The following is a 17,807-nucleotide window of genomic DNA, read 5'->3' as shown; positions in this document are numbered from 1 at the left end:
GTGTGTGCTGTGGTGTACCTCAGTGCTTGAACATACATGAGTATGACAGTAGTAAGTGTCTGGAGCTCTGTGTTCTGTGGCCAACTGCTTGTATTTAGCAGCTGCCACCTTTTAGCAATCAAACCTGAGCAAAATAAATCAGGAGAGTTGCAATGATTTTAAAGTATGGATTAAATTAGATGGAGGAGTGCATCTGGTGAGCAGTTAAAGCGGAAGGCACTGTAATAGGACTTTATTTAGTGGAATTCTAGTGTAAGACTATAACCCCCCCCCCTATTTCTGGCATAGGGCTTTAGGGAGGACACTGTACCACACTGCATTTGAGGAGCATAAATTATGCTATGGCCAGAAAAATTGTGGAAACAGTAAGATAACATAGCTTGGTACAATTCAACTTAACTTGTAAAAATTTACTAAACCTTTAAAGTGTCAAAGCTTGGAATTATTGTTGTTTATCTCAGCATTCCACCTGTAAAGCAAAACATGCATACAGGAGGAAAACCACCTTCAGCTTTGCACAGCCAGAATTCACCCGCCATCGCAAGAAACTCCTGAAGAATTTCTTGCTTTAAAAGGTTATAACATCGTTTCCTAACTCTTTTAACTGTTCCTGTACACTGGGACAACGTCCAGGTAAGGGCATTAATGGCACCAAGGCACTGCTAGCAGTGCAGGGGCTTTGGAGGAGGCAGCACTGCAGGTCTGGCTTGCTGAAGAAGCTAACAAATGATGCAGCAGTTGTACTGGATAAACAGCCACGCTTCAAGTAGTCAGAGCATACGAGCACAGATCTTTATCCAGTGATGTTCTTCTCTCCCTTGTCTGTACTAACTGTGATCTTGTTGAATTGCCATTTAGAATGTCCTTCTCTTCCAACCTCAATCACTACGGGATGGTCCATGTAGCCAGCGTGAGTGATGTACTGCTGGATAACTCCTTCACCCCACCATGCCAGCGCATGGGTGGCATGGTCTCCTTCCGCACCTTCGAGGATTTTGTCAGGTATGTGGGGCAGGGTTGAGGGTTGGTTGTGTTGCCACCTTCCTAGGGTGACCCAGATGAAACTGGAGAAAACCTTTGTCTTGTGTAGAGCCAGGTTTAAACTGGTCCAGAGCTTGTCTGCTAAGTTCTGGTGGAAGTTTGTTTGGATTCTCTTGTCTGAATCCTTGGGATAACAGAAAGCTTCAGGCTGCTGTGAGAGCAGTTTGCAGCCAGGAGGATCAGCATCTTGAATTTCTCCTGATTGGAGATCATTTGCTGATGTCCTGATTTCTTCTAATGCTCTTGTTCATGTGTATATAGGTGGGAGGATGTGGCCTTCATGCTTTCAACCTTCTAGGGCTAGGCAAAACCCACCCTGCAGAACCTGTAGCAGTTGTAAGGGCCTGGAATCATAAGATCTCTGACAAACGTTAGATGATCCAGGCTCTGCTTTGGTTCAAGGGGTGGGGGAGGTATTGCCTCCTCATCTTCTGAGTTTGTCCTGCAAAGGGAAGGAGTTCTTTTCTCTCCCTCCCCCTTTTAGCAGCATGATTTGTGGCTCTCAGTGCTGTGTGGGCTTGCAGCAGCGTGTTGACTAATACTTCTCTGGTGTATTTCAGAATCTTTGATGAAGTGATGGGTTGCTTCTGCGACTCTCCTCCCCAGAGCCCAACCTTCCCCGAAGCTGGCCATGCTTCCTTGTATGATGAAGACAAGGTACAGCAGTTTTTTCTCTGGAGATTGCTCTCAGCCTGGAAGGAGAAGGCGTGCGGAATGCCGCAGTGACTGCAGGCTAGATACTTTTCACTGATTCGAGTGCTGGAAGCAGGAGTTAAGAGCTTTATGTATTTATGGATGTGATTTGTTTGCTTGTTCCACAGCAGGTGATTCAAAGTAGGTGGCCGTTTTCTGACTCTGTTCTAAAACTACAACTAAGTCTCTTACTCTCATGTAATTCTAATTTGTAGCTTTTAACACCAGCACAATTACAGGATCCACAGCAGCGTAACTGAGAGTTTAGACCCACAATTAAGTTTCCTTCTCTGTGCATCGGGATATTGAACTACATATTCAACTACCTTTACCTGACTTATTTTCAGCCTTACGCCCTTCCTAGTCACATTAAGTTTGGATTCTTCCCTCTGTTCGACTTCTCAGCACTGTTTTTAGGAGGAAAAGATGAGAGTTTTTGTATTGATGTGGAGTACAGGTGCAGAGGGAGCAGATGGTTCATAATCCTTAGTGACAGAAGACCAGTTTCCCTTAGAGACACAGGTAGCTGCTCCACTGCTCTGTCCTGCCCCCTGACAGAGGGAAGCTCTGTGGGAATACAGTCTGTGTCCAGAACAGGGCTTGGTTTTAAACTGATCCATTGATCTTGATGTGTGTGAGCACTGTAGCCTTGTTCCAGAATATTATCACCTACTTTAATGCCCCCAGATCTCTCTTTACGTCCCCCTCACCTCACCAGGGATCATTTTCTGTTCATTCTCAGTTTTTCACAGTTAACCACAGGCTCTTAAATGCTAAATTTGTCATTTCTCGGAGCTCTAATGTAATTTATGCTTCCACATTATTTCATTTTATTGAAGATATGAAGGCACACATTGTTTTGCTCCTGCACTTTGAATTCACTTAATTTTATTACCTCTCTTGATGCTGAAGTCCTCTAATGACCTGCCTGTAAGGTGTCTTGTAAAGAGAGGACCTGACCCTGCATTCCTTCTGCATCCAAATGCAGCACACTCGAGTTAGCCAAGTCAGATGTGACTGTCAGAATTGGATTCTCCAACAGGAAGCTCCTGTTGTGGACATTAACTCTTACTCCTGTGAGAAGCTTCACATTCGTGAGGCTGCTTGGTGGAGGATTTCCCTCGTGGATTTCCTTGGTGTACAGCATGTTCTGCTGCGGCCGTTTTCCCCATGGGCATCTCCATGTTAGAGCTGTGTTTAGGGAGCCTCTTTTGAGAACTCCTCGTTGTTAACTGTCTATTCATGGGGAATGTTTTCTTTCAATTGCAGGCTGCCCGTGAGGAGCCCATTCACATTCTCAATGTTGCTATTAAAACAGACAGTGACGTGGATGATGATGGGCTGGCAGCCATGTTCAGAGAGTTCACACAAAGCAAGGTAAGTCGCCTTGATCCTCTCCCTGGGATGATGTCATTGTGCAAGAGGGTTCTGTCAGCTTTGGGAAGAGTCAGCACGTTCCTCAGTTGTTTGTTTGCTTGAAAACAAATAAATGCAACAGTTACATCCTTAATTTATCCTATCTAAAACCTTACTGCTGCACCTTTCTGAAGCCTCCAGGCCATTGTTTCTCTTTGCAGTGTGTTCTAATCCATCAGGTCAGGATTACTGCCCTTTACTTTTTGATAGGGTAAAAGACCTTTAAAGTTTTAAATGCACCAGGTCAATCTTTATCTGTCTCTAGATGCTCTGGAAAAATGTCCTGTATCCCTCTCCCTGGTGGTAAAGTTGTTAGATGAGTAACAGAGGCATGGAAAGTGTCATTAAAATAGTCTGTATTTGCTGTAACACGATAGTCTTAATGCAATGGAAGTTTGTTCTCCTTGGTGTTGGCATCCTGGAGCATCTAGTATGATATTTCTGGCTCAAGGGGGAATTGATTTGGTCTGTTCATAAGCATGGGCCACACTGCTGCATTCGTGGTGCCTGCAAGCACTGTGGGAGGACTGAGCGAGTAGCTTGTAAAATGAGGCTGGAATCCACATGGCTTCATCAGTTCCCTGTCTCTTTAAGCAAGGAATATAACCGAATATTAAAATTAAAACTAGTTCTGCTTTTCATCTGCTTGATCATGCTCCAGGCGTTTTATGGGAGGGGATAAAAGGAAAGAGAGAGGGGAAAAAATTCCAAACCACATTAAACTATCAAATAGGTTGATCCAAATTGTCCAAATAATCTTCTAGTCCCAGCATGTTGTGTGTGGTTTTTTTAATAGAAATTAGGATCATATACTTGTAAATGACTTGTGGAGGAGATTGAGGCAGTCAGTGTAAATGGAGTTTCTCCAGGTGCTGATGGCTAATCGCTCTGTAATAGCTGTGGACTTGCTGTGAGACCCACATTATTACGATGTAATCAGAATCCTGTTGCTATGCTGTTATTGTCTGCCACTTGTGGAATTTTAAAAGCAATAACAATTTTTGCTTTTTAAATCATGGCATTATTAAAGTTATTTTCTTCCTCTTGCCATGAATATAGTCACTGATGCTCATTTTCAAAGGGCTTAACCTTAGTAAAACATTTCAGTCTGTGCTGAAAGGGGTTGTTTTGTTCCTGGTCTGCCTCAGTTGTTTCTTTTTTGTTTGTTTTTTTTTTTTTTTTTCCTTTTCTTTCGCTTTTAAATTGGAAAAAGGAGAAAAAAGGGGAAAGTTTTAAGAGCAGAATTATGAGATCTTAACACTTCAAAAGAGCAGTGGCGTGGCAAATACTGACAGCAGCACTCATTTGAAACGTGGCTTAGTGGAATGTGAGAAAGCAGCAACCAGAATGGGATGGTTTCTAATCTATTTGAAAAACCCCCAAACAAATAACACCTTTCACTTCTCACCTTTGCAATATTGACACATCTGGCCTGGGTTGTCTGTGTGCTTGTTGTGCCAAAATCAAGTATGTGCTACCTCCTTCCTTGGCTTAGCTCCTTTAAACCTCATTGCCCATCGTTTTCCATGTCTGTGCTGCGCTCCCTTCACAAAGTGATGGTTGCAAAAAAGACCAACTTCCTTTTGGCAAAGGAACAAGAGTATTTCCTGCAAGACTTGGCTGTGACTCTTCTGCTGTACTTGTTAGCAAGGCTCAGCTGGAATACTGTGTTCTTGTGATTCGGTTACTTACCTCTTCAGATTTAATTAATGTATTTGCTGTGTGTGCTGCCAGACGGTCATCACATGAGAAATCCTACCTCCGAGTAGACTGAAGCAGACTAGGAACTCGCAGCAGAGATGCAGGAGCTTCTGTGGAGCTTTTCCAGCTCATAGGAAGACTTTGACGTAGGTTTGACTGATTCTGTTTCTGTTACTCCACTCACCTGATTCCATCCTTGCCTTTTCACAGAAATCAGTGCTGATTGAACACGGGATTCGGAGGCTGACTTTCCTTGTAGCACAAAAGGTATTTTGACATCTCCCGTGCTGCTCAGCACTCTTTGCTTTCTAGCTCATAACAGCTCTGACACTCCTTGTGTGTTTTCCCCCCATTAAAAGCTGTATAAACTATATTTAATTCTCTCTTCACTGGTTTTGTTCTCTAAAATTTGAAATGGTTTTGATGAATTTGCTTAAGAAAATGAATTAACAGTTGTAAGCAATCTTGGCAGCCCTTGTGTTCTTGAATTAATTCATTTTGATTTTCATCCTAATTGGTAGCTTTCTTCTGCTTTTTTTTTCCCCTTGTCTTCCTGTGTTTGTGTGTTTCGTTTGTAAGGACTTCAGGAAACAGGTCAACTATGAGGTGGATCAGAGATTTCATGTAAGTAAAAAGGGCCTAAACCACGGTGGTATTCTTGACCTGAGGCCAGGAGACACATAAATGACTCCAGGTTTCTCCTTTGGTTCTTAGTCCAGATTGGACGGGGCTTGGAGCAACCTGCTCTAGTGGAAGGTGTCCCTGCCTATGGCAGGGGGTTGGAACTGGAACTGGAGGAGCTTTAAGGTCCCTTCCAACCCAAACCAGTCTGGGATTCTATGGTTTAATGCCAATTGGTGTCAGAGTTACATGAAGTATTTAAACATCTCATTTCAAATACAGGAGCAGGCCTTTTGCACTCAGCAGGGTCATTCACGTGCTCGAGTCTCTCTCGATACCTGGCTGAGCTCATGACTGCCACATTAATAAAGGGCTTGTTTGTTTTGGTGGTGTTTTGTATTCTAAAATGCAATCATCAAATGAAATGTTTGTATTTCTTGCATAGTGTGGTGATTTCTTTAATCTTCTCCCTGATTTTAACTTAGGGGAGTAATTGAAGTGACTCGTTAAACTTAGCATAATAGCTTTGTGAGGTGGAAAATGTTTGATGCTCTTACTGCTAAGAATTACTTCTTTCTTGGGCAGCAGGGAGGGCTACTTTAACCCTGTTTTCAGTGTGGCATTGTAAGGTATAAATCAGATTTTTATCCCTTGTGTATCTACTTTAGAACTCTGGAAATCATTAGGAGTCTTGAAGGTGCAAGAAATTCCTCCTGTGCTCCACACACCTGGCTTAGCAAGCTGTATGAGAGGAAAACCAGCCTACAAATCAGTATAAATAGCGTTTGTACAATGTGGGTATCACCACATGGGAATTGCTGCCACAGTACAGGCACAGACATGTATCAGGATGTAGGCTTATGTAGGAAACAGGACTCTTTGGAGAGGTGTTGGGACCTTAAGCGAGGAAGTTCAGGCTTTAGATTTTAAAACAAGAAGTTTTAGAGAGATGAATTGATATTTGGGAGTGAAAAATAAAAGCCTATGAATAATGAATGTAGCATGTGTCAGCGGTCAGGAAGGAGGGAAGGGATGACAGGAGGCATCACTAAAAGCTTTCCCTGAGCTGCCATTCAGAGCGATGGACTGTTGGGCTGCTCCTAGTTTGGAAGCTGGAGGAGGCAGTGTGGTGTGTCATGTGCTTGCAAAGTTTGTGGAGCACCTCCAGGATCTCCTGTGAGTGTCAGTCTTTATTATATCTCCTGTTCTATCCCCTTTATTACTGGACCAACTATTAACTTAGCCAGGGCCTGGGCTTGGGTTTGTTTTTGTTTTAATTACAGTCTATATAATTAGTTCCCAGCATGTTGAGGTAATAGAGAGTTGCTCCAGCAAGCTTCCAATTTCCTCATCTCATTAGGTTTTTAACGTGATTATTAGTATAATAATCAACTCTGATGATTTCTGTTGTAGCTCTGCACATTCGGTGGTTTTGCAGGGTGTCTGGATGGCTAATTTAGGCAAATTATTGTGATTGTCTTGATGATGGTTGGTTGATTAGAACACAGCAGGGGGATAATTCTTCTGCCTGGGAAATGGAGCACTCTTTTGGATTTTGGTACCAGAGCACTGAGAATTTTTGTGTGTGTGCACATCTAATTATTATATTTGCCCACCACACTAGTCAAATGCCTTGAAAGCAATTACATTGGGATAGAATGAGCATGGATGATGAGAGGAGGAATTGGCAGCATTGCAGAGGAGGACAGGTAGGAGGATTTGGCAGAGAAGGGAGGAAGCGTGGAAGTGGTGGTTTTCTCAGGGTGCAGTTGGTGCTCATAGGCTCACCTGATATGCCTGAGTTATGAGGGATTTCTGGTACCACTGACTAGTCAAACTAGTCAAACACAAGTTATTTTGCTCAACTGAGGGTGATCAGATGAAGTTCTGGGAACTTTCTTTTATAGGAAATAAGGAAGATGACTAGGTAGGTTACAATTCCCAGTTTTCCTTGGGAAGAGAATATTCCTAGCAGTAATAGTACGAAGAGAGCTATAGAGTACACATCGTTGTGTTCTGTACATCTGCCTCCATTATGGAGTGTTAATATCATTGTATGGCTCCTAAACATTTCCACAGGAATCCTAATCAAAATAGAACCAGAGGTTTCCCACTCTTGTCTGGGCAGTTCATTGTTATTGTCTGTTAATAATTGACAATAATAATCAAAACCCAATCAAGTATCCTCTTTGCATTAGCAACGAAGACAGGATTAAGCTTCCTCTGCTGTCTTCTGGAGGGGAACTTGATTTTCCACCGCTCTTTGTGCTGTCGAGATTGTAGCTGGTAATGACTCCTGTCATCTGCTGTGCTGTGGTGCTGCCCAGGTCTGGCCGGGGAGCACTCTGGATAAAGCAGAGGGATTTCTCTGGGAGGGCTGACACTGTTGTTTCTGTTTTCAGAGGGAGTTTCCAAAGTTCTTCACCTTCCGTGCCCGGGATAAGGTAAATTGTGTGCTCTTAATACTTGAGCTTAAGGACTTGCTGTCTTGCAGTTTGTCTGCTACTCTGTGTTTCAATTTCAACACAGCTCTTAGTGTTTCAGCTTCTTTAACACGCCCTTCTCTTTTACACCCTTTCCTACCAGTTTGAGGAGGACCGGATTTACCGGCACCTGGAGCCAGCTCTGGCTTTTCAGCTGGAGTTGAACCGAATGCGGAACTTTGACCTCACTGCCATTCCCTGTGCCAATCACAAAATGCATCTCTACTTGGGAGCAGCTAAAGTTGAAGTGGGAACAGAAGTGACAGACTACAGGTTCTTCGTGCGGGCTATTATAAGGCATTCGGATCTGGTTACCAAGGTGAGTTTTGACCATGCAAGGTCTCTTTCCAAGACAAGGTCTTTTGAGCCATTCTAGCAACCTGCAAGCAAACATCTTACCTGTGTAGAGTGCTGTGGATGCATGCCCTCTCTTTGATGGTTGTGCAGAAGCATGTCTTTGAGGACCTTGTATTCCTCTGCTTCAGGGAGATCTTTTGGTGGTCCGAGTGGCTTGTCAGAAGTCCTTGCTTTTTGTTGTTTCTCTGTGTTTCTCCTGCCCTGTCTGGATTTATGCTGAGGGCACAAGGCAGCTGGGTACACAGATCAGGCAGTGGGAGTTCTGGCTCTGTGATGGTGATGGATCTGTTTCAGGCTCGCACATCCTGCTGAAACTCACGTAAACCTATTTTCACAGTCAACTCCTTCTGCAGATTTTCAAACACTCTTATTCTTGGCTGTGATTTTTGAGTAGAAAGTAAATTATCTGTTGACAATCTCTGGCAGGAAGCCTCCTTTGAGTATCTGCAAAATGAGGGGGGAGCGGTTGCTGTTGGAGGCCATGGATGAGTTGGAGGTGGCATTTAATAACACCAACGTGCGCACGGACTGCAATCACATCTTCCTGAATTTCGTGCCTACTGTCATCATGGACCCATCTAAGGTAAGATCTCCCCCAGGTCCAAACTGCTGCTTTTCATGGGTGTGACTCCCCAGAATTAAATGGTTTTTTGGTGTCTTTTATTGCTGTTTAAATGCACCTATTGATGGAGTACAGTTTAATACCCATTGGGGAGTGACATGTGGCTTCTACTCGCCACTTTACAACAGAAAGCACAGGAAACTGGGACCAGCGTTAGAAGTGGAAATGTGAAGGTCGCTTTAGTTACTCTACAAATCCTGGAGTTTTGCTTTTCAGTGGAGAAAGTGGAGTCACATAACTAACAGAGCCTCTTTGGCAGTGAGGAGGGAAGAAAGCTTTGGGTTTTCTTCTAATCTATGAATAAATATTAAATGTAAGATTCCAGAACTAGCAGAGCTCATATGTTTAGTGGAGTAACACTGTCCTGCAGGCAATGCAGCTCGCTTCCTCTGTGGGAACCACGGAATAGTTTATTAAAAACATGGTTTGTATTTTCAGCTAAACTTATTTTTTCATTGTGTGTTTGATACAAACAATTTTAATAAGGAAATAGCTTTAAATGCTCTTCTGTTTGTTAGAGAAGTCCAGATTCTACCCAAATAAAACGTGAGATAAATCATGAACTTAACAAGAATTTGTAAATTCAGCTACAAGAAGTGCCTCATTTTCATGCCCTGATCCCAAACCACAGAGATCAACATTATAACTAAATGAACCTTAAGCTTTGCAGATGCATAAATGCAAGTGTTAAGGCGTAAAGCATGTTTCTGGTTAGCAGAAGCACCACAAAGAAAGTCCCAAATAAACTGTAAAGGCTGCATGTAGTTGGAAATCAACATTGTGTTCATGGTTACCCAAAGGTGAGAGCTGACCTTTCCTCATGAGAATAACTGCAACTTGAAGAAGATGACTTGGTTATCAAAATAAGTACCTCTTGCTTGATGACTTTTAAATCATGATTAAAAATTGGTGGCTTAAATCACTTTGGAATAAATCCTTTCTGGGCACATCCAAAATCTTTAGTTCCAGGAAGTTCAGCAGAAGCCTGGATGTTCAGCCCCTGGAATTTCAGCTGCCCTTGGATGTGTACCATGACTTTTCCCTAAGCTGCTGTGGAAAAGAGACTTTAGTTTTTGAAAGAATGTTAAAACCAGCCTATAAATTGTCTTCTTTTAATATGCACCATTTGCCAACAGTAGTATATTATCAAGTTTAATAGAACACCAGAAGGCCAAGCTCCAAGTAGTAATTGCTTTGGTGATTTAGAGCACCGTACCGTGTGTGTGGTGAGACATGATTATTGTGGTGCTACACAACTGTTTGTCAGGGGTTTCCTTTGCCTGCCTTTTGTTCGTAGCTGTGAGCTGGGCCTGCTGGAGGAGAGGCAGAGCAAGGGGAAGCGGTGGGCATGCAGTGCCATGCTGGGCTGTGGTGTGCCATGAGGAAAAAGGGGTGTGAATGCAGTCCCTCTACCTCAGTAAGTCCCCGTGTTGAGTGCCTGCCTATCTCAAGGCTCGTTGGGATGAGAATGGACAGGCCACCAAGGTGCCATGGCAGCACTGGGCACGTGCTGCTCTTTGGTGCTTCCATCTCTCCTCTTGTGTGGTGTTCCCCCGTGCCCCTTTGAGCAGGATCTCACAGCAGAGGGGTGCAGGGGTGACCAGTGGTGGATGTGTCCAGAGAGATGAAAGGAATTCTTCTCCTGTGTTTTAAGATCGAAGAGTCTGTGCGGAGCATGGTGATGCGCTACGGGAGTCGCCTGTGGAAGCTCCGTGTCCTCCAGGCTGAGCTGAAGATCAACATCCGTTTGACTCCGACTGGGAAGGCGATTCCCATTCGGCTCTTCCTGACCAACGAGTCGGGCTACTACTTGGACATCAGCCTGTACAAAGAGGTGACAGACTCCAGGACAGGGCAGGTACGGTTCCATGTGGCTCTGTGGTTTGATGAGCAAATCATTTGGGGGGGACACATTCTACCTAATGAAGCTAGAGGACCTTTGAATGGACTAGAAGACCTTTGAAGGTCCCTTCCAACCCAAACTATTCTATGATCCTCTGAAGCTCTTCTGTGGTTTGGACTGTTTTCAGGTGATATAAAATCACTATTCAACTTTGCCAAAGGAAGAAGAATGTAAAGATAATCTTGCAATAGATGTGTAGGTGTGCAGAACGCAATCAGTTATGTGAAGTGCATGTCTTCTGATTGTGTTTTATGCACCTTTGGTCACTTGTACATCTGTTTTCCTCTGGCAGAGTGCTCAAAGAAGCAATAGAAAAGCAATTGCTGTTGGTGCTCATCCTGTAGGTCGTAATAAAAAATATTACTAATTATATGTTTCCCTGAGTAGATGGAGAAAATCTGTGAACTTGTCTTTTAAATTCTAAAGATACAGGGAATGACCTGGGTAGGATGATATAAAATTATTGAAGGTGCTTTTATATCATTTTTATGAAGCATAATGGGCTCTTTTGTAATGGTTGTGGCTATTCTGGCATTTCTGCTTTTCATGGCGCAGGAATAGTGTGGTTAACTGCAATACCTACATCTGCTAAAATCCATGGAGCATAGGATGCATGAAAAATATTTAAATACAGCAATGTTTACTTCTCCCTCTGTAATAATCTCTCTGCCATGCAGAAGGAGCAGCAGAATAAATCACTTGGGCACCGTTAATGCTGAACACAAAGTGCTGAGTCACCTTTTCTCCTCCTCTGCTCCATTTAAATGGTTTCCAGCAGGCTGCCTGGCCCTACAGTCCATCCAGAGATCCCAGGACAGATAGTGGCTGTGTGCTTTACTGCATTTCTGCCTTCGAGTGGGGATGGGGAAAGAAAAGAGCATTTTAATAATCTCTAGTAGCTGAGCTTAACACTTGAGTCTTGTTAGTCACTTGTGAAGGTCACCTTTGCTCTCAGACGCTGTCTCTGATGAGCTTTATGTTTTTAAAACTGGGGAATGCAGCTTTTAGCAACCTTTCCAATATTTGATTCTTTTTCCATTATATTAAACCAGGTTCTATTAAAATACACCAATAGGACTTACTTCAGTTAACTCTTTGGGTACTTGGGAGGAAGGTTCGTCTTACAAAGCTCGAAGGTGTTAACTTTTTAAGAAACCTTAGTAAACCTTCCCCTCATGATGAAGGTTTATAGGGTGGGATGGGATCTGTGTGGTTTTTCCTGTATTTTCAGAGGGTTATTTTGAACTTGGAGCACTCTTTTAGAAGAGCTCAAGCAGTACTGGGTGCTGGGCACTTTGGCTTCTGAAGACTGGACAGACAGATTCATCACGAGAGAATGAATGACCCTGATCTCTTGTTCAGTTTCTGTGGCACTGAGTGGTGATGCTCAGTGCACATTTCCCAGTCACTTCCCACAGAGCCACTCTGGAGCTTTCCAGAGATCCAAGGAGGACTGGGCCCCAAGTACAGTAAAAGCTCCTAACACAGACCCTGTCACAAGCACTTGTTACCCTGAATAAATATTTCTCCCATTGAAGAAGCTGCTTCACAAAGCAATGGCTGCGAAGGCTGAAGAGAGCACGAACTACTATTTTTAATCTAAAACCTAAATAGGCTTTACTTAGTGAATTTTATCTTAGTGAATATTTACTTAGTGAATTTACTTAGTGAATTCTTCAATTAATTCATCTTCAATCAGAAAAAGATGTGCTGTGTGTAACATTAGAGCTGATCCCCATTCTGTTAAAACCAACCCAATCATGTCACTTCTCTCAGGCGTGTTTCCATTGAGCAGCATTTGAACAGTGTTGTCCCACTTCAGCAGCTCCTCCTGTTCCTTAGTTGCAATAGATTTCTTCCGAGTCCTGGCTGGGTGGAATATATAGTGCCATGAAGCATGGCAGTTGATAATTCATGTTGCTACTCTGGGAAAATCTTTTAAACTTACAATATCAAAACTTCAAGCCAAATGACATATGCAAGTCTTGACCTAGCTGCCGTGATCAGTCAGTGGAGATGCGGGTACCGCGCTCTTCGCCTGCATAAATAACAGAGTTCTCTCTGCTCCCAGCTATCACAATCCATCGGCGTAGATACGGTGTCAGGGGAAATGCTGGGGAATGTGAAGTCATCTAAGTCACAGGCTTTGTTCTGTGGGGATGTGGCTCTGCTCACGTTGCTCTCTGCTGTGATACGGCAATAAGTCAGTGATACTCGGATCCATGCAGTAATGGTCCACCCTGTCTCCAAAGGGTAGTAATGCATGATGAAGCACGGTGTTGCAGCCTGTGGGAGTATTAACATATTTGTAGAGCACAGAAACAAACCTGATCAGTCTGGAATAGCCTGATGATTTTTGGTAAAATCTGGATGAAATAAGTGTATAGAACCAGTGGATTAAGCAGTAATTTGTCTTGTTTTGTGCTGCAGATTATGTTCCAGGCATATGGGGATAAACAAGGACCACTTCATGGGATGCTGATCAATACCCCCTACGTGACCAAAGACCTGCTGCAGTCTAAGAGGTTCCAGGCACAGTCTTTAGGGACATCATATGTCTATGACATTCCTGAGATGTTTCGGCAGGTAAGTGCTCTTGGGGCCTGGTGGGTACTTCTAACCTTCTGTACCTGTAAAGCACTTCTACCAGTTGCCATCCTTGCTCGTCAGGGGAACAGGTGGCATAGAGGGGCTAACAATGGTCCCCCAGGGTTTATGCAGCTATGGATTGAGTCTGCTTTGAAAGAAGTTAGGACTCTGGATGCTCTGCTGCTGTAGTTCCATTAATAAGTCAAACAGTAGAAGCCGGAATGTAAACCAGAGTAAGTGATAGCCACTGAACACTGTCAGTCAGACAGGGGGAGGGATGTTTCAGAATGTTCTGTCTGGAATATTAAGTCACAGTGGATTAAATAAAAATATTTGCAGATGGTCTTAACAAGAATTCATCTTTTCATTGCCCAGTCTTTGATTAAACTCTGGGACTCTATGAATGAACACGCGTTCCTGCCAACGCCGCCGCTGCCGTCGGACATCCTCACGTACACGGAGTTGGTGTTGGATGACCAGGGCCAGCTCGTGCACATGAACAGGCTGCCAGGAGGAAACGAGGCAAGTTGCACTTTCTTTAATGCTACTTTTCTTCCCATGTCCTGCAGTAGTACATTGTGGTTTGGACTAGGTTTGACAATGGTAATGAAAATATACCAACCAAGGCACAAAATCTATTCATTCAGTCTTTCACAGCTGAAATCTCTCTCTTGAAAATGAGATTTTTGTTTCATTAAAAATTAATACCTTCCATACAATGGGTATTTTAACCTCCATAGTAAATGATGATTCTATTTCCAACCTGTCCCTATGCTGGTTTTCCTTCATAATTAAAAAGTGCTCATTCAGCGATTCCAGGTACCTGGGGTTTGTATTTGAGCAAAGTCTGTTTTACAAGACTAAATAGAAATGTTTTCATTTGCTTAAAAAACAAAAAGTAAAAACAATTTCATGCTTTCCATTGAGATACTGGCCCTGCAGTGTTTGTGTAGCAGGCACTGCCAAGGTGCGTGCAACATCCCCCTCTAGTGAATGATTTACTTGAGACTAGGAACCTGCTAATGCTGTTGGGGTAACAGAGCTGCTCCTTCAGCTGGAGCAGGAGGAGGCTGAGCTGTTGTGCTGGGCTTTGCTGGTTTCCACCAGCAAGCCAAAGATTGCAGCATTGAAACGACCAGAGAATAAAGCTCACCAGTAGAAGATGTGTTTATTTCTTTTGCCAAGGCTAGGTGGGATTCAGTGAGTGAATGTTCCTGCTGTCATTTAAATTTGAACACTTCTAAGTGGCGGTATCATTTATTTCTACTTGGCGTCACTGAACTAGCACCATCCTTTTCCTAGATATATCAACTTCAGATTTGCAAAAGCTCTGTTCAAAAACGTCAAGTATAGTGATGGGAGGAAATAGGGGTTTTCATCACTATTTACTGCATGTATCTTGTCAGGGGAAGGGTTTGAATATGATGTTTTCAGATTGAACCTAATCAGTAAATGGTGACTAGGGGAGCTCTGCGTCCTTGTCTTTCGCAGGCCTATAGGAGAACTGCTTTAACTAGTATAATTAAACCTGAAATGAGCTATTCCCTGCATTCTCAGTGAAAGCTGAGGCTGTGGTGTTGTGGAGGCTTATGCCATCATCTTTCTCTCTTTCTCTGTTCTCATTCAGCCTTTGAGTGGATGGTGGCTGGGGAAATAGCGAAGTCCCTCAGGGACTTAGCTCTGTTCTTGCTGAAATTACAAGCACAGAGCTGCCTGGGCATGAACATGTAGTGTTTACTCTGCCAGTATGAATACAAATAGTCTTATTATAAGAGATTCTGTACCCAAAGACAACCAAAAAAAAAAAAATTAGGAGTCTTTTTTAACCCTTGGTAGACTTAGTTATGCTCAAGCTGTAAAGAAATTGGCTCTTGTGGTGTGTGTAGTGGTGTTATCTAAAGCACAGGTTCCAGCCCTGCCTCTGTGGTGGTTATGCCGAGGGGTTGAGTCACTGGAAAGTGAGATGAACAAGGGGGAAGCACGATGTTCCCCTACATTTTTCAGTCTGGCTGCTGAAGACCACTTCTTGTGGAGGTACGGACCGTAACATGCTTTATAATGACTTCCCGGAATGAAGGTGAAGTCCCAGCCCAGGGCTCGGTGTCAGTGAGTGGTGAGCCCCAGGAGGTGCCCTGTGCCTCCCCAGAGAGGCCATGGATGTCAGCCCGGCCTGGCTGGAGCTGGACAAGTCACTGTAGGACCATGTGCAGCTGGAATGAGGTTTGAGGCTTTGGTATTGAATTGTGTCACCAGTCACCACCACACACAATAGTGCTCATTCACAGCTGAGAGGAAGAGGTTCCAGCAGCAGCTGAAGGACAGGTGACATTCAGGAGGCGACGAGCTGCTGAACAGATTCATTCCTCTGTGCTGCATTTGCTTTATCTGGATGAGCTGACTTTAGGCTTTTATGGTTTAATTCTTTTCAGCTGAGGAAACACATTTTCACAAAGGCACACTCCAGTTTCTCTTTCCAAAGAAGACGGCTGCAGGGGTGGAGAAGGAAGAGACAGGATGCTAGATAAATTCAGAGCATAAGCCTTTTCTTTGTTAAGGCTGTAAGTGGATCCATTCTGCTTTTGTTTGAGAATCAGTCTGTATAGCATCTGGGCAGAGAAATACAGCATCTTATCTGCCAGGTAGCAAAGATCCCTGGGGTAATCTGTCAAGGTGGAAGTCGCTGGTAGCATTGCACAGGAAGAGGAAACATGCCACAAGGAGCAGGAGAAAATCATCATCAAAGAATAGTTTGGGATGGAAGGGACCTTAAAGCTCATCCAGTTCCAACCCCCTGCCATGAGCAGGGACACCTTTTACTAGAGCAGGTTGCTCAAAACATGAATTGGTTCTACACTTCTTCCATATGACAGGAACCGTTCTCAAAACATGGCACATTTCCTTGGCTCTCTAAACTTGTTTGAATTTCATAAGGAAGAGTTTTGTCCTCTGATAGATATACTTGACTTCAAAATGCCAGAAGCCCATATACACTGAAAATCGTGTTAGAGGGGAGATGATCCCTAATATCAGAGTCTTTGAATTTGTATTTGCTAAATAAGTGCTGGGTATTGTTATACAGCATTCCCCCAGGATTGATTGGTTGGTCAGTGCCAATGGGGTCTGTGCCTGACATCCAGAGGCGTGAGCTGTTCCCAGTTCAGCCCCAATGAGCTGAGTGCTGGGTAGGAACTTTCCAAGTAAATGTGATTATTTTTTTTCTCCTTTTTCTTTCTTCCCAGCCAAAGTTGCTGATTTCCTGAATCCAAAGTCTTTTGAGAGGTTGTACATCCCAAAAGACGTGGGGTTTTTTTTAGTAAAGAGGAAATTTCTGTTGAAATCTTGTGGCTGGGGCAAATCTAGCTTCTCTTTAGTACATTTCACTGTTCTACTTGGTTTAGATCAGACTCAAACACAGCTATTCCCATTGGAAGTGAGTGCCTCACCACTGTGGTACCAGCTGTTCTGAGGTAGGCTTGTCTTTCCTGCTGGAGCTGTGCTACACCGTATGAACAATTACATTTTCTCTCTGTGAAAAGGGGTCAAGACACTCTTCCTCTTAAAGCATTCAGCCGGGCTGAGTGCCCTAATTGTTTCAGCTGGCAGGGAAATTGAGAAACCAGCAGAAAATCCAGGAGATTTGTGGTCAGTGCGTTCAGCGGGATGGCAGCAACTGGAATTCCAGTCCCTGCTCCAACACGGGCAGAGCAGGAGCTGGGAGCTGAGTTTCTCCTGTCCTCTCGGAGTTCAGGCAGCATTCTATAACCTGTGTTTCCAGGAAAACCTGTGAAATGGGAATTCTCAAGAACTTTCAGAACACAAGAGGTGTTTCTCCGCTTAGCTCGCGACCGCTTCACGTAGCCCACCACCTCATTTGGCAGTGATTATCTCTTTGCTGGTAGTCTCAACAAAAGAAGCCAAGGACTTAATGGACCATGAAAAGACAACTTGCTCTTTATTCCTACACAGTGCTTGCTCCTTCCAAGCAAGGATCCTGCCTCTTGTCACAGCACACGGGGAGCGTGCGGTGCTGCTGGCCCTGCTGCCTGGAACACATCACTAATGCCGGGCCTTCTTCCAACCTCTTGTCCTCTCAGTGCAGCCAGAGCTCTGCCTGAAGCGCATCTGCTGTTTCTTTGGCCTGCAGACAGAGTCCTGGATGTTGCCTGGAGCTTTCTGCTGGATGGATTCTGTTCTGGAGCCTTCACGTTAAGCTTGTGAACTGTGTCCTGCTCTGTAGTTATTCTCTTTTTAGGAGTTTGGGGTGTTTTTTGGGTTGTTGGGGTTTTGTCTGGCTGCTTAGACACCTCTGCTCATGTGTCAGACTCCTGTGATGAGCTCTGCCTGCTACCACAGGATTTCAGTAAGCCCACACCTTTGACAA

The 17,807-nt window shown here is 43.8% G+C and overlaps 1 protein-coding gene across 1 annotated transcript in view; it reads left to right on the top strand.

The window, feature by feature from the left end:
- Window positions 1-17,807, top strand: part of ACACA (acetyl-CoA carboxylase alpha) — a 114,890-nt gene that overhangs the window by 49,909 nt on the left and 47,174 nt on the right. Inside the window, 12 exon segments of the mRNA XM_030472174.1 lie at window positions 859-1,002; window positions 1,602-1,698; window positions 3,004-3,111; window positions 5,062-5,118; window positions 5,431-5,475; window positions 7,875-7,916; window positions 8,059-8,274; window positions 8,739-8,768; window positions 8,770-8,895; window positions 10,589-10,792; window positions 13,268-13,423; window positions 13,802-13,948. Coding sequence (XP_030328034.1) covers window positions 859-1,002; window positions 1,602-1,698; window positions 3,004-3,111; window positions 5,062-5,118; window positions 5,431-5,475; window positions 7,875-7,916; window positions 8,059-8,274; window positions 8,739-8,768; window positions 8,770-8,895; window positions 10,589-10,792; window positions 13,268-13,423; window positions 13,802-13,948 — 1,372 coding nt within the window.

Source organism: Strigops habroptila (assembly GCF_004027225.2).
Source record: "Strigops habroptila isolate Jane chromosome 13 unlocalized genomic scaffold, bStrHab1.2.pri S16, whole genome shotgun sequence".
NCBI classification, from domain to species: Eukaryota; Metazoa; Chordata; class Aves; order Psittaciformes; family Psittacidae; genus Strigops; species Strigops habroptila.
This window is presented reverse-complemented; position numbering and strand designations above follow the sequence as displayed.